General features: G+C 36.9%; 1 protein-coding gene across 3 annotated transcripts in view; it reads left to right on the top strand.

The window, feature by feature from the left end:
• Nucleotides 1-22,609, top strand: part of btv (dynein cytoplasmic heavy chain beethoven) — a 223,963-nt gene that overhangs the window by 150,656 nt on the left and 50,698 nt on the right. For all 3 annotated transcript variants that reach the window (XM_083144201.1, XM_083144199.1, XM_083144200.1), the window contains 6 exons: nucleotides 578-817; nucleotides 9,165-9,320; nucleotides 9,561-9,680; nucleotides 10,776-10,980; nucleotides 14,633-14,793; nucleotides 20,290-20,526. In XM_083144201.1, coding sequence (XP_083000327.1) covers nucleotides 578-817; nucleotides 9,165-9,320; nucleotides 9,561-9,680; nucleotides 10,776-10,980; nucleotides 14,633-14,793; nucleotides 20,290-20,526 — 1,119 coding nt within the window. The remainder of the gene's footprint in view (nucleotides 1-577; nucleotides 818-9,164; nucleotides 9,321-9,560; nucleotides 9,681-10,775; nucleotides 10,981-14,632; nucleotides 14,794-20,289; nucleotides 20,527-22,609) is intronic.

The raw sequence follows: 22,609 nt of genomic DNA, 5'->3' as shown, positions 1-22,609 counted from the left end.
AGTAAACTGTCCTTGCCCCCCAGTTTTTACACCTGGCCCCCCTAGTTTTGGAAGCCACTGTCATTAAACAATCATGTATGTCATGATCAGTCAGAAATGTTATCAGAATAGTCCAGAATTCACCTATGTGATGCTCGTGGACATAATTCGTAGCGATTTTTTTTTTGTTTCATAAGATTGATGTCATTGTTTTCTTTGTCAACATACTAAAAGTGCATAATCCACCATCATGGAAAAGTGGCACAAAATGTGGTATCTTTATTCAGTTTTGGCTATTATCTGCTTCATTGTATCACTGCCTAATATCAGAATTAATAAATACAGAGAAACTTATGTATTCCCTTTTCAATGAAGTTGTTTTTTGTTGTATCTATTAATTTTGGTGGCCATAGACACCATCCTCGTTGGAACTTCCATAAGTTTCTCTGTATTTATTTACTACCACATCTCTCATTTTCAAAAACATGAATTAGAATTAAGTTCAATGTAATACTGAAAATTGTATTGCCCATCATGATATTAGTCAATTTTATTTACTGCTTCTATTGTTGCAAATTATATTTTTTGTCTCCCCCAGGATCTCTTACAGTCACTAAATGAAACAAAGGCTAGCAGTGCGGCAATCTCTGAGTCCCTTGCTGAATCAACCCATCTGCAGGCTGAATTAAACAAAGAATGTGATGCCTACCGTCCACTAGCAGAGTTTGGAAGCACAATGTACTTTGTTTTAGCTGATCTTGGAAAAGTCAACAACATGTATCGATTCTCTGTCTCGGCATTCATGAGACTGTTCCAAAAAATATTCAGGATTCCACAGGTTAGTCATAATTTAAAGTTTCAAGCCGTTGACTTTTTCGTGTTCTTAAATTTATTTATTTATTTTATTTATGCTAGTATTATCCTGCTGAAAAACAGCTTGCTGGCCTTAGTACAGCAGTACGTACACATGTAAATACAAAAAAATCATGAATTTATAATACACGATTGAATGATAAAGAAGTGACTGTACAAAATAAATACTAAATACAGTCAACTATCGATTCTACGACCCCGGGTATAACGACCCTCTCGAAGTAACGACCCTTTCCCCGGGAACCGTGAAAAATTTAGAAAAAATTAGAAAAATTTGGAAAAAAAAAGTTGAAAAATTGAAGGAAATCGGCGGAAAAATGCCTTTTTTTTCTCCACTCATTCCCTTTACGAGCTCTCTACCGCTCACAATTGGGTCTGAACTAAAAGTATGTACCACCACACCATGCTTGAGCGATATCCAATAGCACTTTACCTCTGCCCTCCCCTACCTCAAGAGCACCAATGTTACCTCGCACCCGACGGCCGCTACCCAACGCACCAGGCTTGCTCTTGGATACGCGAGAAGAGAAGATCGAATGTGCTTGGATGTTATTTTTAATCGACTTGACTTGTTTCCTTGTCCTAAGAGCTGCTGAAAACTCGCGGCGGAGCAGCCCGAAATGACTGCTGGACTTGCAGTCTTTGCCAATGTGTATGGCAGGTCAAGTTCTTTCATCGATAAATACACCACCTCGAGAGATAAGATCTCAGGAATGTTCGAAAATACAGATGCGTGGCGCCTGGAAGTCTGGCCCATCTGTCCAGCTCTGACCTAGAGTTCAGCAGGTTCCCGTGAGTGCCAACTCTCAGCTTTGTAGCCGACAACTTTCGGTAACCACTTTCATTCAAAGCGTGTTCTTTGTTCCCTGCAACACTTCATAAAAAAGCGGAACTGTTAGAGATAATCGAAACCACATAGGTGAACTAAAGATCGTCAACCTGCTTAATGCGTTGTCATCCAGGTTTCCACAAAAGTTAACTTCGATATTACGTGCATCATAACTCCCGTTTCCCACTTCATACGTTTTCCTAATTGTGTCGATGTCGTAATATGTGCCAAAAAAAAAAAAAAAAAAAGTGTTCCGTTGGCTGACTGACTTCTCCCTCTTTTCCTGTCAGCAAACGGGGAGGGGGGGATGTCGATTGTTTCAGCCACGATTTTCTTGCTCATATATGCACACGCTCTGATTACAGGCGAGGGTGGAATAGGACCCGCCCCTCTTCCTTTCCTTTGACATCTAAAATGGGGCAACCAGTTCTGGATATATTCTTGAAAACAAACAAAAACCATAGAACAAGTAAAAAAAAAAAAAAAAAGTGACCCTCCCCCATCCCTTTCCCCAGGTCAGTCTCTGCCACTGGTGCACGGCAATGTTTATAATTGCAGAATGCAGGTCCCCTTTTTTTATATGCTGTTGTCTGCATAGAAAATTTTGCCCGTATTATTGTCTGTTGCATGGTAAAACGTAAAGCAAGGGTCATTTCTTTCTTCTTTACACTGCTGTTAAAAGTTCCGTCTTCGACAGTTGCGTTATCTTTAAAATGCTGGGATTTTTCTCTTTCGCCACCTGTTGCTCGAACTTCCAGCCGGTCTCCTTGTTTTTACGATGCAGCTGGCGCCAGTGTTTTGTCTAGCGTCTGCAAAGCTCTTGCGTGCTGATAACAGTGATGACTCATCCAGCACGAAGGAAAAAGTTATTGTTTTGAATGTCGCAAAGCTGTTTTCATTTGACGATAAGGAAATTCAATCTCCAGAAAGGAAAACAAGAGTTAAAATAACTTCATGTTCTGCGCCTTCTGATAAGCAAATCTGTAAATTTAATTTGCTTTTCTTCAGAACCATTCATGTGAAGAAAGAAGAAAGAAAAAAAAAGAAAGAAAAAAGTATTCAATGTAGGAATAGACGCCGAGACCGATTAAAAAGACATTATTCAAGGGGAAAACGATTGGAGGGGTGGGTGTTTGACATCGAGAATACTCCTAAATCAAACATTAAATCGCCGATTAACGTGAGAGTAAATAACGAACTACCATTTTGATATGTGAAAATGCGCAGTTTCATAAAGCTTGTTTTCAGCACATTTTATGCTGATGGGCTAATCGGGACTAAATATACAGTTTAAAGTGAAATTCAATTCCAAATCCGAATGATTATCGACTGGGACGCTGTTTAATGACGTGTCCTAGAATACGCATTGGGAAACGCGCAAATTGCGCATTTCCTTTTTCACGCTGGATTACAATGCAAGTCAAGGAAGGAGTTTGGACTGCTCCCTTGAATGGGGGAGGAGGGTGAATGAAGTTGGTTGAAGCAAAGAAAAGTGACTTTTTTTACGATGTATTTTACACAGCCGAACCAGAACGAAAACTACAGCCCTGCCTTTATTATTTTTTATTTTTTTTGTCTGGTGCCTAAAGAGGTTGTGTTGTTTCTCCCGAGAGATCTAATCTTACCAGTTAATCTTGTAAACAGACAATGCTCCAGTAGACCCCTATAAAATCCAACATTCATTCTGCCCGATTATCTCCCGACTTTTGTTGGCATCAGTCAGACTGGTGTCAAGATTCTTCAAGTTTTGCTTGCAATAAGCTCGAGATTGTTTTCCTTTCCATTGGTCTCAGTGCAAACGGGTTTCTCATGAACTAGAATTGTAAGAATTTCCTGGAAAAGCAACGACTGTGCACAATTGAAAGAAAGTAACATTATTTTAAATTCTTTTTTTGTGAAAACGTTTTCATGTTCTATTTTCCTTCTCACAACACGCATCCTGTGCATAACAGGTTGTATAACTACCAGGATAAATGATGTTACCATCTCCTAGACATCTTTGTGTCCGTTTGAGCTCCATTTAAGCTGAAAATTGGTGCAAATTCCAATAACGACCCCTTCGAAATAACGACCCTTTTCCCGGGAACTGTGAAAGGTCGTTGAATCGAGAGTTGACTGTACAATAAGAGGTACAATAAAATATGAATGAAATATATATTTAAGTATACATGATAAGTCATTTAAATAGGCCGGATGAATGATTAAAATACAATTGATCTTTAGGCTCGTTGGAAATCATTATAACTATTGACTATGGAGTTTAAAAACTCATTATATTTATAATCTGTAGATGTTGTCAATAACGACCCTTTAGTACGTACTCGATACGGCGTAGCTCGTATAGATATTCTCCATAAAAGCGTAGGGACAGAGTAGTAACCTTCTAAAATTTTCTGTTTCTTCTAGCTGAAAGGTATTCAACTTTTAACTTGTTCAATAGGTTGTCATAACTATAAAGTAATTTAAACAGTTTAAATCTAAAATATAAATAGGAAAGAAATTTCTTTTGTATATTCTCAATGATGTCACATTTTCCAACACCACAGGAAAAATTCCATGTCACAGAGTTGAATTCCAGAATGCCATGTACATAACTAAGAGAAGGTGGAGGTTGTTCAGACCTTGCCATTTGTTTACGACCCAACCTGTCAGTTTTCTACTTGTTGACACCATATGATTAAGATGCACCTTAAAGCTAAGTTTCCTGTCAAGAAAAACCCCAAGATCCTTAACATCTTCTACAAGACTAAGATTCTCATTGTCTATGTTATAATTGTAGTAGGAGTGCTGTCTCTTGCATGAGAAGGTCATTGCAACTGACTTAGACAAGTTGATAGAAAGTTGATTATCGTCTAACCACTTCTTAATTGCATTAATGTCTGTTTGTAGTTTATAATGGTCTTTACATCATTAATCTCTGCATACAGCTTCAAGTCATCGGCATAAAAAAGACATTTTGAATACTTTACAACATCATCTGTATCATTTAGAAATAAAATAAACAAAAGGAATCCCAGGGGAGACCCCTGAGGTACACCTTTGTTGATAAAACCAGGTTTGGAAAGAGCATTTTGAAACCTGACTTTAAATAATCTGTGCCTATGATAATTACTAAACCAGTTACGATAAATCGGTGTACAACCATACTTGCTAAGTTTAGCAACCTAAGTTTTATGGTTCACAGAATCAAAAGCCTTGGACAGATCTAGGTAAATAACATCTAATTGGTGTCTATTGCTAAAAGCCTGAGAGATGTCAGTTAAGAATACTGAATGATTTGTACTTATTGATCTCCCAGCCATAAATCCATGTTGGTTGATACTAATCTTATTCTTAAAATTAAAATAGGGTGATTTGAAAACATTTTGTTCAAACAACTTACTAAAAATATTAATAATTGAAATAGGTCTAAAATTAGATACCTCAGTGTTTCCTCTCGCTTTTGGGATAAGAATAATTGTTACTTCTTTCCATATTTAAGGGTATGTACCACTTGATAGAGACATGTTGAAGATGCTGCACAAAACAGGATCAAGTAAATTACTGCACCCCTTGAAAATATAATTAGGAATGCGTTGAATGCCGGAATCACTTCTGGGTTTAAGTTTACGAAAAGCATCTAAGATTTCCTTTTCATGAATAACTGGAGGAAATATTGGCATAGTAGACCACTCTTTATTTGCATAATTACCATTTGAAGGAAGACAAAAATTATTTTCGAACATTTCACAAAATGTATCAGCTATTTTTTGTTTGTCAGTTAAAATTCTGTTAACAGGATCCAGGATACAAGAATCACTGGATGTTGAAGATTTAACTTTTTTCCAAAATGAATTTTTGTCATGCATAAAACAAAAATTTAAATCATTGTAATAATTAAATTTCGCATTTCTTATCTTCTTCTTTACTGCTTTCCTAATAGACACAAATTTCAAAAACCATGAAATGTTTTTTGTCACAAAATATTTATAATAATATTTTTTTTTTGTTCAGCAATCTTTTAATTTCAGTGGTGAACCAAGGGGATTCGAATTTTTGATTGATAGACTTTCTAGTTGGCACATTATCATTAATGACCTGCACAACAGATAAATGCACAAGTTCAACTAATGAATCTAAATCTAGGCTGGTATCTATGAAGGATACCTTATTTTCAAGATCTTTATAAAGTTGAAGAAAATTACATTGCTTAAAATCATATCTATAAAACTGGCCTGATTCTGATGATTTATCAGAACTTGTGTGAGGGACATGAAAAGGTAGCTTCGCTAAAAATGGAGGATGATATATATCAACCTTGGACACAAAAGGAATTGAATAATTAAGTTCAATATTTACAATATCAGTGATGAAGAGATCCAGTGTAGAAAATGGATTGTTTGAATTGTAAGGCTTACAGTACTGTTTACATTCAAGAAAGTCACACAACTCTAAAATTTTCATATCATTTAAAGATGGCTTAACCTGTGGGATAACAAACTCCCAGTTGATATGAGTGTTAAAATCACCAAGTATAATTACCTTTTCTTTTCTACCTATAAACTTCTCAATGATAATATCAAAATAGTCATTGAACATTTGCATATCTGAACCAGGAGGGATATAGTGCAGGCCTGTGACTATAGGAATGCCATTACCTATCATTACCCTGATCCACAAACACTCTATATTGTCAAATTTAATATCTATTAATTCATAGTTAAGATTTGAACTGATAAGATAGGCACAGCCACCACCCTTACCTTTTAACCTGTCTTTTCTTAAGACTGCATAATCATCAACTAGATTATCAAAATAAGTTTGATTATCTTTCATCCAGGTTTCAGTAAAAGCATAAACATCATAATTATCAACTAAGATGTTCTGTTCTGTGGTAAGATATTTTGATTTAAGACCTCTAAGATCTGGTAATATAAGCTTAAATACTTATTGGAAGATGAAGTATCCATCCATTTAGCGTCAGAGCCTGTGTTTCGGATTTTATCATCCACCAAATAATTATTTTTGGACACTTCATCTTTTATAACATATTCCATTTTAATTTTACCATGGAAATAACTAAATAAAATGTTTTCCGGCCAAATCTCCGGATTAAGGATATTTTTGATGTCCGAAACCTTGACACCAACATAAAAGGACGCGTACGAGTTGTGTTTAGTCTTAAGTTTGTAACACTCCTCCACTACTATGTCCGTGTTGTCTTGCAGATAGTTCCTAAGTTCCTCGGTGGTGACGTCAGGAGAGTGTCGTGTGACGAGAACTCCCTTAGTGGGAGTAGATTTCTTATTAACCCGTAACGTATTATCCAATTTGGTTCCAGATTTCAATTTAGAGCGAGACGCGTTAATTTCATTATGAGTATTAATAGCACTAGCATTCCTCGAATTCAGACTACTGGATTGCTTCTTACGCCTCGTAACACTTGTCCATTCATTGTCATTGGGAAGACTTGGTCCACTTTGAACTTCAAAGTTGCTAATTTCACTTGAATTTGGCACACGTTTGTTTACATTTGAAATATTGGTAGAACTGCTTTTATTGTCTAGATCTTTGTCTAATTTAAGGCCTTCGTGCACCATAGCACCAACACTACACTCATTATTATCACTCAGGATAATATAAACAGATGAAAATGTTTGTTTCCAAGCACTGGTCTGAGCATTACTAGATGGCGGACAGAACTTCGTTCCGTTGCCATTTTCACTGTAGCTTATTTTAGATGGTTTATTGAGAATCGATGAATATGAACCATGATTAAATACAGTCGATACTTGATCATGCAGGCTATTGGAGCTCTTTTGAGAGCAACAACTTCTTCTCGAAGAGATTTCACTTCCTCGATTAGCCTATCATGTGATGAAACGAGTTCATTCAAAACTGAAGCAATACTAATGCAATTGTCACACTCATTAACTTGAGAGTTACCTTCACAAAAACTTACTTCACTATCAGCTGAAGAATCCAATTTATCTGCATCTTTGCGACCAACACGATCAAGAGAGCTGGGTGTAGGAGTGACGGGTGTTTTATCATCTCTAGCCGTGAGACAGGAATCACATTTAAACAAACTTTTGCCATCAGCCATAAAAATTTCATATTCAGTTGGACCCAAATTCAAACATGATTTCACATGGAACTTAATGTTGCACATAGAACAGGCCAGATTCATTTGCTTAGCAAATATCGTCTTTTTACATTTTCCTCACAAAGTTCGTGAAGAACCACCAGCCGCCATCTTGGCATGCAATGCTGACTATATACCTAGGTACAATAACATACAATAAAAATATGTTCTAAACATCGTTCATATCGGCTTTTTTTGTTAGCTGTATTACATGTAGATGCTTTCTGTGCAGACAGCTTCAATAAGATTTTCGTGCAGAAAGATGATTGTACCATAGGGTTCAATCTATTCAGAAGGTCAACATTATATATCATCCTGAACGTCAGACTTCTGTGATTTTTTTTCTTTCATTTTTTTTCTTTCAGTTATTTTATGTCACTTTTTACCTCCTTACTTAATAGTGATGATGAGAATGAATCATGAACTGCTGAAATGGTTGAACGCAATCATTCATCCATTCACTCTTGCCTTGGAGGCCAGTGTTTGATATTTTCTGATGGCCATTTCACAATCTGGTACATGTAATAAGTGTTCACTTTTCTTCCATCAGATTGTTGTGCTGCACAAGTGCCACTCGATTGTTTTGCCAACATGTAGGGTGATGGAACATTCTGCTCTAAAAGATGGCAAGATGATGAGTGTAATAATCACCTTTTCTTGAACCAATCTGAAGTTATCTTTCTGCACAGAATGCATATAGTGTAATACAGTCATTATGATGTTGTCCGGTTCCTTCTTCGGTTGCTCCAGTCTGAAATTTCATACACGAAAACATTACTTATTTAAATGTTGGATTTATGTATATATATATCTGTGTGACTATGACATATATTGCGTTAATAATGGTTTCTATCCTATACTCTTACTGCCTGTGTTGGTTGTGGAATTCTCAGGAATGATTTTTTTTGTTTTTAAATCTCTCCAGTTTTGAAGAATCATACTGATATTCTAAACTTTGATAGTACTAAATCTGTTTACAATTTTACACTTAAGTGATATGTGACATGTCACCTTGTATCTGAGGATCATTTCTTCTGGAAAGTAACCTTAAGAAAGAAATGCAGCCTATCATTTCACTTGTGGGTGTTGTTTGGAACAGGCCATTTATATCTTTAGTAGGCATGTGTGACATTAATTGATACTCTATCGGTATCAACTAATATTGGCATATCAGCATCTTAGTTTATTGGTAAAATTACTGATAGCCTGCAATTTTGTGCAAAATTCTGCTATTTTGTTTTAATTTTTATGAATATGAGCTTCTAATTTGTGTGCAAGCTTAAGTATCTCATTTATAATAATACCTTTGTCTGTCTTAATAATAACTGTCTTAAAGACCCAAAATTTCTCACATTTTAGGATGGAGAATCTACAGAAGTGAGAACAAGAAGTCTTCAAAAGAAACTGCTACACATGACGTATCACTATGTGAGTCGATCTCTCTTCAAGGCAGACAGACTAATGTTTGCTTTGCATTTAGTGCATAAAATGTATCCTGGGTTGACCAAGGAAAATGTAAGTTTCTTCATATCGAATGATTTTTATTTTGTAACTTATGCAACACTAATGCAGCCAGTATTGCTCTCTATAAGGCTTTGCTTCGACTACATCTGCTCATGGTAGCTTATGCATTTTATAAAAATTTGTTGTAAATAAGTCAAAACAATAGCAGCAGAGTGTATGTTTGTTTGACAAGTCTATGTTTCATGAAACTATGTTGGTTGAAACTTTAAATGTTCATTCATTTTTTTACAGGAGTGGGAAGCATTTACTGGTAGATTGATGTCTGACATGAGAGTGGATATGAATAAGATTCAGGAAAGCATTCCTGTATGGATTGATGAAGAAAGGGCATTGCCTGTGTACTTGTTTAAGGTAGACCTTACCTAATAATATATTGTAGTCTTAGTGTATGCTGACATGCAGAATTACCTGCTCATCCATGCAGTTGGCAAAGTTGAAAAATAAATCCATAGTATGCCTGCCAATGCAAGTACAGTATCAAAGAGGACAGTAGTGATTTCAGCATTTTAAAATCACTCTAAATAGTTATCTAAAGGTTATATAAGACGTAAATGAGTTACTGAAGATATATCCGCAAAACTTACTTGTAAATGTTCTATTAATTTTGGTGGCTTTTGCCACCATCCACTTGGGAACTCGAAGCATCAAATATAGAATACAGAATAATAGAACATTTCCAAGTAAGTTTGGCGGATATATCTTTAGTAACTCGTTTACGTCATATATTTTCAACCACGTTGTTTATTCCACTCAACATAAAAGTTATATATAAATAACTTTCAAACTTACCATGTCACCATTGCCATTTTGCACTGAAGCATGCTTACTTCTGCTTACTACAAATGATAAAAATGGTTTAGTCAATTGTAATTAAGTATATTTCTATTACCTTAATGATAACATTTTACACACTTCACAGGATATATGAGGCATTGCAGGTATTAGGGGCGAACTTGACAAAAGTCGATTTTTCTTTTATTGGATCAAATACATTGGAGACTGTAGGAACTCATACAACATAGGACAAGTCTACCTCGCTTCTAATACTCTGAAACGTGCTTTAGAATAGAACAGTGTGCATGCAATAGATGTGAGGACTTTTAAACTGCTGATTCCCGGAACTTGTATTTTGCAAGTTCACCCCTAATATCCGCAGCACCTCATATTTATTCTGAAATAGAATCAGTGATTTTGTTTGTTTTATGTCATTTTTCTACCACTTTGGCTAATTGCGAAAATCAGTGATTAAATTCAAACTATACACACACATTACTAATATTAGATAATGCCATCACCTGACAGCAAGTGGTAGATCCAGCTGAAATATTGAGAAAGTTGGAAGTGCTGAATGTGTTATTTAATATAAAAATTAGAATGCAATTTAAATCTTCACATTGTATTCTGCATTGCTTCCTCTCTTTCTAAGCATTTTCATTATATTTTCAGTCAGCATTGCCCGACCTGTACAATGAATTGAATCTCAATGACAAAAGCATTTGGACTGCTTTTGCTAACAGTGGTGAATGCGAGAAGGAATTCCCAGTGCAGCTTGCAAAGAAACTCACTCCATTCCAGCAGGTTCTTGTGGTGCAGAATCTACGACCAGACCGCCTGCAAAGCTCACTTACACAGTTTGCTTTACAGGGATTAGGTAATTTTGTTTTTACTTTCATAATATGTCAGAACTGCTCTCAATGTCTGCAAGTTGTCAGTGGCAACAGCGTGCAAGTAATCTGATACTAAATTAATATGTTTCTTTGTTAAGACCAAATCTAGTTCAGTAATGAGGATTATTATTTTCTTTGTGATTATAATTCTTGTTCAGTTCACCTGATGAAAACAGATATAGGAAAGTCTTGTTCAGATTCAGAGTTCAAAGGACAAAAAGATGTTAAATTTTGGTGATTAATAGTTTAAATATACATATTTTTGACAGAATTGCATTATGCTTTTACTTCCTGATAGCTACCACCTGCACTGGCCTACTAAATTAAAACTATAAATAGGAATAAATATCTGATGAAGGGAGTGTGTGTTCTCCTTAAATGTCACAACAAAAGTTGTGTTTTTATGCTTTACATAACTGTATAACTGTAGCTTTATTCAAACTAGGAATAAATGTCTGATAAAAGGAGCTTGTGTTCTCCTGATACGTCAACAACAAAAGTTGTGTTTTTATGCTTGTAACAGCTGTAGACCTCAATAGAAATGATTCTATTTCAGAAAATGCCAAAGACTCAGTAAAATAGGTTTCACATTTAGTTGCACCTTAAAGTTATATCAATATCATGCAAATGATGTTGATATGGGAGCCATTTGGCAAGAAAAATTTAGCTTTCTTATTACTTCTATAAAAGGAAATTACATACATTTTTCTTTATGGCAATTAGAAATTAAACTTTGTTATCTTCCTACATGTGGTTTATCTTCTCAATTTCAAATAAAATTATAAATTCTGTAAGAAAGATCAAGATATTAACTAATTTCCACCACAGTAAAACATTCAGAAACAATAAAGAAAAATGTTAGAAAAATGCTCGTAAGTCCAGAGCCATGTATTGTTCACCATAGCAAACCATACCCCAACATAGTAGCAATTTTATTAAACCTATTTTATTTCAAATTATTCAATAATAAGTTAAAATCAGACAATATTGTAAAAAAAACTATTCAAATTTGTTAATGTAAAACTTTGTAGAAATTATGTCAACTTGTATTCGATTCTGGAAAGAAAATATATCAATAAAGAATGAGGTGAAAAATTATCATGAGCACTACTGAAAGAAGATGGCTGAAGCCTGAAATCGAAAAATTGTAAGTAGTTTCTTATTTCTTTATCCCAGTTTGCATTTGTGTTTTACCGAAGCAATGTGACGTGTAATATTCGTATATTTCGCATCAAGTGCTTAAAAAACGTCATAAAGTATAACACTGAGGAAGACAAACCAATTTTATTTAAAGGTGTAGACAAAGGTGTTGTTTTCCTCATTTTCTCAACAATCTCTAAAATAGAGTTGAAACTTTTCTTGGCTAGCAAGCCAGTGTACCTACCAATGTGATCTGAGAGAGAGAGATTTTTATTACTTGGCCAGATAAACTGACATTGAGTCAACAAGATTTTTCTGTGCAAGCATATTCCTGTAATAATTTTACAGCATGAGTCAAAAGTCAGGTTACATAGGGATTTATAGTACATCTTTAATGTGTGCACCTCGAACATCAATGCATTTGTGCACACGACATTTCCAGTTCTCCAGAATCTTTTGCAGAATGTCCAGCATAATCATATCTGCACATTGCATAATGCGTTCCTTCAGATGCGGGATGTTCTGAATCTTATCTGAGTAGACAAGTGCCTTTAAATGACCCCAAAGGACAAAATCCATTGGTCTGGAGACCGCAGTGGCCACTCAACGGGACCACGGTGACCGATCCATGCACCAGGAATTAATGAGACAAGGAAAACTTAATATGTAACCTGAGTTTTGACTCACCCTGTATTTTACTCTGATAAGCTTACTTTTCATTTTTCCACGTAATTTTTTTCTTGCGATCCCAATCGTGTACACGCCTGACAAAGCCACCAGACAGGTTGCGAAATCTATAACGAGAAAAAAATTGCGTGGAAAAATGAAAAGTAAGCTTATCAGAGTAAATTACCTATCTTCGCATAACCGCCAAACAGATATCTTTAAATACAATGTCACCTTGTATCAGTGCCGGATCTACAAGCCGCAAAACTCCGCAGTGCGGGAGGCCCGGAGACAAGTAAACTTTTAGGGGGCCCTCAGTCATTGACATAGTAGAGGGTTCGCGTATGTAAAGAGTAAACGTAGTTAATCAGGGGTATAGAAAAGTTAAGGTTCCATGTGCATACAGCCATGAAAGCACATTTAGGGTATGTGGGGGTAGGGCCCCACATATTTTCGATGCGGGGACAAAGCCTGAAAAATTCCGACGTTAGATCACCCACCCCGGGTCCCCCGTTGGCAGTCAGACTAGAATCAAATCAAGCTACAATTTCACGAGAAATGCAGTAGTGAAAAAAAAAGGTAAAAGGTAAAGTGCTCCCCTGTGCTTAGCACCACTCCATGAAGGCGTATAAAGGGTGTGGGGGTAACGCCCCACACTTTCTTGATCCGGTCGTGAGTGGGGGTGATGTGATCAGCATCACGCCCCTGACTGCCTGTACCCCCCAGGGTTTTCCCCAGGTACCCATGTCATTCGACGCTGGGTGGGCGCCGGCGCCGCTTCCAATGTTAGAAAAGTTCCTGGATTTGAACCGGCCGGGGATCGAACCCGGGACTTTGAGCATGGTAGTCAGATGCATTACCGACTGAGCCACCGCAGTGGTGAAGGTTTATTCAACCTATCTTTAATCAGGAAAAAGTTATGACTGCATAATTGGAACAAATGTATCATTTTCCAGGTGTGAGAAAACAGTCATATATATATCACATCACCCCCCTTTCCATTTAAATTTTTTGATTGATTGATTGAGTTGGTGTTTTAAGTCCACTTTGTGCACATTAAGGCTAATCGGGACTGGACCTACAGCTTAAAGTGTGCCTCCACCGGGCATCGAACCCAGGACCCCTTGATTACAAGTCGACAATGCTACCACTACGCCATCGGGGAGGCCCTTAAATTAAATTTGTTGAATTGAGTTCAATATGGTGGCCACCAATATGGCAGACGTCTGCTTGGAACACACCAATGTGGTTCCCCCTAGCCTAACCTGTTTCTATCATGACCAATTTTACCCAGCCTAATTCATTTACTTTTTATAGGGGGTGTTAAGGGACTTTTGAATCAACCTGTAGGTCCTTGCGTGTGACTTCGTCAACATGACATCAAGAATTACACATACATTATATATGTGTAATATATATATAGGAATGTGTGTCTGTGTGTGAAGGTAGGTAGGTAGAGGGGGCCTTTGGTAATATTTTGCGGGGAGGCCCAAGGTTTGTAGATCTGGCACTGCCCTGTATGTTCAAGAAAAATAATAAACAGTCATTTCAAAAGTATACAAAAATGTGGAACATCATTTTTAATCATTACCAAATGGTGTCTTATGTAAAGTAAGAAAAATTTGTACAGCTTTGCATGGTCAGTAAGTTTACTTCACTTGATTTCACTGCTTTTGTAGATTCGTTTCCAAACATGAAATCAAGTGAACTTTGCAATAAGAAAACTCTCAAATCTGTGCAGATTGTCAATGTTACTACAATCAGAATATAATGTTAATTCAATGAACTGTATACATGTGTAGTAAACTAGAACAATTTATTTTCTTTCAGGGATGAAAGATCTCTCTCCACCAGCTTTAAGTTTACAGCAAATATTAGAAGAAACTGTTGCCACAGAGCCTATCCTCTTGGTTATATCACCTGGAGCGGATCCTTCTGAAGAGCTGCGGAATATTGCACATAAAGTCGTAGGGGAGCAAAATTTCTATGAAGTAAGTGAAAACTTGTACTTTTTAAGAACAGTTTACCATTGTTTTAATGTCACCAAATACATTTGCTTGATTCATTTTACTCATCAGGTATTTCTATAAATATCCTGTAATTGAGGCTATTTTGCACACGCTGCCATTTTGATACTGTTTTTATTAGGGCTGAGTCAATACCACTTTGAACCGATACCGATACTCTCACTGATACCCACCGATACTCATGACTATACCGATACTTGAAAAATCTAGTATAAAATAACATAGGCTAGTTACCGAGCCATGCTAACTCATCACATCATATTCCCTTAATCACATTAAATAACTCAGAAATTATTCTCAAGTGGTATTAAAACACACTAAAATGTATTGTGACATTTTGTGTTTTTTTTAATGTGAACTTCTCTGTAGACCTAGAGGATGATGCAAAGAAAGAAGTTTTTTATACGTTGCAAGACTCTTAAACGTGTTGCAGTTACACCAAAAAATCGGTGGATTGTGTCTCTTTCAATTTCATGTAAACACTATTCATTCTTTGGGTTAACCTGGAGAGGGAGAAAAGCGACGTATGCAAATACGATTATTAAAATAGCACTTATCTGGCAGGATCTCTTTATACTATGCTGTCCATCATTCTCTGTCATTTGCAATAGTTGCGGTATTGGCCAATATCAACAGTCACATAAAAAACTTACAGGAGACAAAATTCCAGTGCAAAGAGAGTCCACACAATCCCATCATGCTTGGAGACCAATAGCGTTACTTTCCCCTCCCACTCTGCTTTGAAAAGTATCATCACTCTCACCCCCCCCCCCATTTTGCCTTCCTCCCTCCACATTTACTAAAACCAATAAATTTCAGATTCTCAGGAATATCCTCAGTGGCCTCCCAGCTTTCCGGAAGAATGGCAATATCGAAGGACTGCATCTATTCTCTAAGCTCCTCTTGGTGCAACTTTCTCTTCAGCTCAATATCTTTATGGTGTGCCCTGGTCCCGTTGCCCCCTCCCGCAATTGTTCTGGGAACTAACCTACAAATTCCCGATTCGAGCTGCATCTCTGAATGTGTCTCCTTGTCCATCATTCTTGGACGTCTGCGAACCAAAATATCACACACATCAGCTCAAATTAAATCCGAATCTCTGGCAAGCACCTGTTGTTCAGTCGATTCCTTTCCCCCTCCACTGCAGGGTCTGGGGACCATTCTGTGTCTCCAAAACGCGGGTCTCTCCTTTTTCTGGCTGTATCCTGGCTCAACAATTGCTGCCTCTCATTGGAAGCTCCCCTGTGGAGGGCACCACGGCCACCCGTGATACTTTTCTTCTGGGAAACAACCCTTTCCTGGCTCTTGACCTCTCATGATCCGCCCATTCTGCTGCTGCCGGGTTCACTTTTGTCCACCTGGTTGCCAGATATCCGTTCTCCATGTTCTTGCCGAAGTTGTCCCACGCAGATGGTGTCTGAACAATCATCGTTTGTAACACAGACTTGGCCATCAATTATAAATTTATTATAGGTAATGAAGACCCATCTTTCCTCTCTGCTGGCACCCATATGTGCTCCGTCAGAATTTGTGGCGAGAAGTCTACTCTGAGAAATAACGCCCCCTTCACCAGTCTTTGCCAAGAACTACGCATTCTCTGACCTGGAAACAGGCCTTCATGGTAGTAATGCTGGTTTTAAAAATGTCCATCTTTCTTACACCACTAGTTTGGAAATGAATGATTTCTTTTATTTTCATACAGCCTTTGCCAGGTACTTACATGCCTCCACGAGGTTTGGTCCTAGCTTTCACTTAGCACTTGACTTTGTTCTTGCCAATTATCTACTTCCAAGTAGGGTGGAGTTTGTCAAGCATTTCGCGGAACTTCTTGTACTGACCTACCAACTTGTTACAAGCAAGGGTGAACAATCTTTTCAAAAGGACAAATGTTGCTCTTAGTCACGGGTCTAGCTACTCAAAAACATGTCAGACGGTATCGGTGAATAAATTTTAACCGATACTTATCGATACCGATACATCGGTATGTTTAAAGTAAATTTGTCAATATGCAGTGTCTTTTAAAAAAGGTTACGTACATTAATTCAGGGTGTGAATGAACGGTTGAGGGTCTTCATGAAATTGAAGGACGAATTATGCATTTTGATAATGTAATTTGTGTTACATAATAATTAGGGCTAAGCCGATACCGATACCGATGCCGATGTATCGGTATCGGAAAGTATTGGTTGAAATTCATCTACCGATACCAGCCGATACTTTTTCGGGATTTCGGTCTTAACGGGATCCGCAAATATTCCATGCGACAATTTCGCGGAGCCTAATTATCCTGGGAATTATGCAAAATCCAAACTTTTTCTGTTTCGCACCAATTTTGCACCAAAAACTATATTTTGTGATTACATAATATCCATTTTAATATTGTGATGCAATTCTTGAATATTCTAAAGCAAATTTCTTGATAAATTGATGCATATAATTGGAGAAGGAAATCTACACATCAATATTTTAAACAAATTTAAATTATAGAAATTTTCAAGTATCTGTATCAGTATCGGTGGTAATCGGTAAGAGTATCGGTATCGGTTCAAAGTGGTATCGGCTCAGCCTTGATAATAATGAATTTTTCATGCTTTATTAATTTTTCTGGCACATATTTGTTTTATACACAAAATGCCAACTGTTTCAAAAGTCTTCTCCATTTAAGTAATGAAATGCTGCATTTCTCTCTCTTGTCTCTGATTTTCAGCCTGGATCTAATAATCTTGCATGTTTTTTAAGTGTATAGCTTGTCAATTAAATATTAAATAATTATTTTATATTCAATTTTACCCACATACATTACGTTTTGCAATATTTATAAATTTACATTTTTTTTTACTTTACAATTTTTCCATTGCTTGTTCAGAGAAACATGTTTTTCTTTATTCCCTCTAATATCCCAAAAGTGCTACAGATATCTTGATGAACTGTTTTATTTAGATTGACCTATGTATTGCTTTCAGCACATGCAAGATTATACAGTGCATTTCACAGTCTAGTTGGCCATGGAGCGGTGGCTAGCGTGCCGAGCAGCAACAACACGTGTGTCGGCAAACTGGATGCATCATATCACGTAACTGGAACCATTAGCTATGGAATTAAATAAGCTCGCACAATAACATTGACAGTTATCATTATAATGAGCATGTACCTTGTTACAAGAGGTGTTGGAAATTTTGCTCTTCTGCTTCCACACATTTGTGGCATTTTTTTAGTAAATTTTCACTAACACATAACAGTTCCTCTTCTGAAATTGCTTCACTTTCTCTCCTGGTGTTTTCTTTCAATTCTTCTATCTTCTAATGCATGGCTTCAGGTTTAAAAGCTTGGTAGCTTGCCACGCAGACATCATGCAAATGTCTGTTGCTTGTGCGAGGCCCCAGAGGGAATGTTGAGGAGCGTGTTCCAATTCAATCATGCTCCAATGTCTAGATTCTTCTCAGTAAGCACACACACCATTTCATTCTTCGTTTCTTATCAAGAACAGACTCTGTTACCCTGAATTTGTTCACAAGTTTTCGAACACTATCTAAAAAGTCTTCTAACTTGTCTACAAGAATTCGTAATGACATAAGAGTTGTACATAAGAATTTGTTGTTTTAAATTGTACGTATAGCATGACATGTTCTGCACCGTGGCCATGCAGTCTAAGGTTTCATGCTTTGGACTCCGGCTACAGGACATGCGCAGGTTCAAGTCTCCTGGGGGGAAGCATACCAACTTTTCACCTGAGATTTCGGCCTGTGTATGGGACCGGTGGCCACCCACCATCGTGACGAAATTGGGGAGCCACGAATGAGAGTAGCGTAACCCAGTCACAGAAACCTGCAACAACGACAGGTGGCAGGTGGGAGTGAGGCTGGGCTGTTGCACCATGGGTTATTTATAGCATGACATCATTAAACTGCAGAAAGACACCAGGAATACGTAAATTAAAAGAAAACAATCTAAAACATTTGTTAACAACTTGACACTTCACAAACACATACAAACTGGACACCACCTATCTGAATAATGAAGCACTGATGCATCCAGTGGCAAGTCAGCATACAGCTGTGGGTCTAAATGCCGGCAAATGCACTCATTGCCCAGCATGCTAGCCACCGCTTCATGGCAAACTCAACTGTGAAAGGCACTGTATTTTATTAATTGTCTAGAGTTTTTTTTTTTCCTTTTTATTTCTTGTTTGTAAGAATATTTCCCAATATCAGATCACTAGTGCATTTACTTACATGAAATTTAGAAATTTCGCACTTCTGCATTGCACAATTTAATGGTTAAATCCTATTGATTTCGAAGATCCACTGTCTTGATTTACTAAGGGTAATTTCATTTACTAATAGGATTTAACCATTAAATTGTGCAATGCGGAAGTGCAAAATTTCTAAATTTCACGTAAGTAATTTTAAACTGCATTGACCGCATCCATCATGAATTCAACACCTTTCTGCTGAAGTGTAAATCATCAACCCTGAGACCTTCTGTAAACAAACCGTCTCACCGATTCGATGTGTCACTAAACACTGAGACCTTCCCGCACGTATAGAACTCGCCATGTTGAAAGTGGTACTACTTCCTTGCTGTTCACATGATTATTTTTAGAAAATAACCAATGTTATAAAATATCATTATGTACACAAATCTCTAACCTCATTGAAAGTTACAATGCATATTCCTACAAAATGTTCACACTTATCTTACCTTGCCATGTCACCAAGTTATTTTACGAAGTGCACTATATTTGGCGGAACAAAAATTGTTATTAGGATGCTTGTCAAAGTTTCCAACCTCAATAAATTTACGAACTTTCTTTGTCTTGTTTTGATCATCATCATCAATATATTTATTGGACTTACAACATTGCATATGGCTCTTTATGCCCATTATATATTTTATTTACATAAGATACAATTTACATAAAATCTACAAACAAATTTCAAATACACTCCTATCTATATCAAACGTCAGAAATATACATTACCATGTTATATCATTTTGTCTAAAAAAATGCAAGTAAAATATATTCAATTCACATGCAAGAAAGAAGCCAAATTTATGGGAAATGATTACTGGTGCAAAGAGTTAACCATAAAGGTGAAGCAATAAGTACAAAAGAAAGAGCATTGTATTTAAAGTGTGACGTCATTTGCGACAGCGTATCCCATACTACAAATTGGCCGTTGTTTTACCTTACATAATGAATCCTCCTAACAAAGCTGGATTTTCGTGTGGATTATTTTACTTCTATGAGTTTGCAATGCTTTCTGCATGCACGTGGTTTTGTTTACAGAAGGTCATAGGGTTGGTGATTTGAACTTTAGAGCATTGGTTGTCTGTATCAGTACTGTACCTGCATCGCTAAAATTGTATATCAATTCCTACTTTCTAATTGTATGTTTTGACTAGAGAATGCATGTTGGATCTTGTGATAACAAGTAATAACAGATTTTTGTATTTTAGGTTGCAATGGGACAAGGTCAAGTGGAACTTGCATTAACTCGCTTGCATACAGCAGCCCACCAGGGCCACTGGCTGTGCTTAAAGAACCTTCACTTGATGACATACTGGCTCCCAACCCTGGAAAAAGAGTTGAAGTCACTGCAGCCACATGAAAACTTCAGGCTCTGGCTGACTGCAGAAGCACACTTAAAATTTTCTCCAATATTGGCTCAGTCTTGTCTGAAGATTACATACGAGGTATGTTTCTTTCCTTTTTGTGAAATTTCATAGTGCAATTGGATGTTATTTTCAGTCTTTATTTTGTTGAGTCATTATTATCACTATCTAGAACTATATGTTTTCTTTGTAGTGACTAAACTTATTATTCCTAAACATTTTGCCACAATTGCACATTTGTTTTTTCAGAGTTAAGTACGTAAATTCTACTTTTGACTCGTAGTACAGTTTCTGTAGGGATGTGATGTTCACCTTTTGATCATAACTATTGACCCTTTTCCTGCATATATTGTAATATAACATCTGCAAAAATTTACTGGCAACCTTTCAGGAATAGAGATTCCACATAGCCTAATGGTTAGTGCCCTCACCTTTGGTGGGCAATGGGCACTGGCTATGCATCACCCAATGAAAGCCACGTGGTAGGCCTTGGCCCTCAACAGACTGTTCACATTTTTTTTCTTTAGGACATAATGCCTGACTTTTGATTTCCAAGAAACATCATTATATGCTTAAACATGCAAACATGATTAGCGTCATTATATAAATATGGAAAACTGAGTTCTACAATAATACTTATCCACAGAAGCATGATAACATTTCAAATAGCACATCTCTCTATTTTTGCTTCATTGTGTCATTATGTCTATTGAAAGAGAAAAGACATGGCAGGTAAGAGGATAAAGACTTTGAAGAAATGTTGGACAATGAAAGTGAATTTTTACAGAAAATCCCATAGAAGACATAAGTTATTTTTGACACATCTAGTTGTGTGATCCACTGTAGTTCCCTGACAACTCAATCAACTTAGCAGTATAATTTTGAAATAGCACATTTAGTAGGAATTAGAGGTTTTCTAGTAATATGATGCAAACAAATGTTCCCAGGAGATCAGCCAGGTTAAATTGCTGTTGCTTCTGTGTTTTGAGCACATACGTTCCTCTGATCGTCAGGGAATTCTAGTAATGTATGCACTAGAAACATTAGAAGAAAATGCCAACTTAACTTGGCTGATCTATATATATACTAATGTCCAAAATTAAAGCAACAAACGGAAATTCTTTCCCGTGTATCCATTTGACCACATAATACGATCAGGTGATAGTAATATTTATGATGTCATAGACAACTGGTTTAAGATAGAAAATAAACTAACCTTAATGTGCCAGGATTCAGGGGTGCCCCCCCCCCCAAGGCCAATGGCGCATTCCCCCCAAAGTCAAGTCATGCGTTTCCCCCAAATCATATCATTCGCGCCCTTAAACCATGTCGTAATCCCCACAAAATATTTAATTACGACAGCTTGTCTACCGAAAGTAACTTTTTCTTAGCTTTACTGAACATTATAATAGATCTGCCCCTCCTCCCTAAACAGGGGTGCCATCACTCAAGACCACCCTTAAAATCGTTCATCATAATCGAGAATATCGCGTGGATCCCACTTTAACCTGTAGGTTGTCCCGATTAGCCTTAGAGTGCATAAAGTGGACTTAAAAAACCAAATCAATGAATCGAGAATATCGCTTGTCTTGTAATGCAGCTTTAGTATAAAAACTTCATATTCATCACATCGTAGCAACAAATTATTGCGAGCCTAAGCGAGGAAGAAAATTTTTACATCCATTTCTTTGCAGGCTTTGAAGAATATTAATTTAATGGGGTGTCAATACTTTCTTAAGATCCCGAGATATTTAGTCTTTTCCTTTTCCAGCTTTCCCTTTGACACATTGAGGGTTGAAAACGTGTGGATGCCTTATCGCTAAATACAGTCTCCAAAATGTAAGGTTTGAACTCTCTCTCCACTACAGAAATCCCTAGACAATCTAAGATTTAACACTTTATCAAGAGCTCTCTATCTCCCCCTTTAAATTTCACACTCAATCCTACCACCAAAATTTTCATGCCAATTTTAGACTTACTGTTAATATTGAAGAGTAAATTCTCAGTCTCCACACCATAACTCCGCAACAGTCTAAGACAATAGCAATACACAAGAATTGGATATCCCTAACAATTTAATGCTCAATCCCCCTCCAACTAAAGTACTCGCCATAATCTAAGATCTAGAGTTGGATACTGTCCCCCCCCCCAAAGTTTAATTCAG

Source organism: Lepisma saccharinum, chromosome 1, assembly GCF_977018435.1.
Source record: "Lepisma saccharinum chromosome 1, izLepSacc3.1, whole genome shotgun sequence".
NCBI classification, from domain to species: Eukaryota; Metazoa; Arthropoda; class Insecta; order Zygentoma; family Lepismatidae; genus Lepisma; species Lepisma saccharinum.
This window is presented reverse-complemented; position numbering and strand designations above follow the sequence as displayed.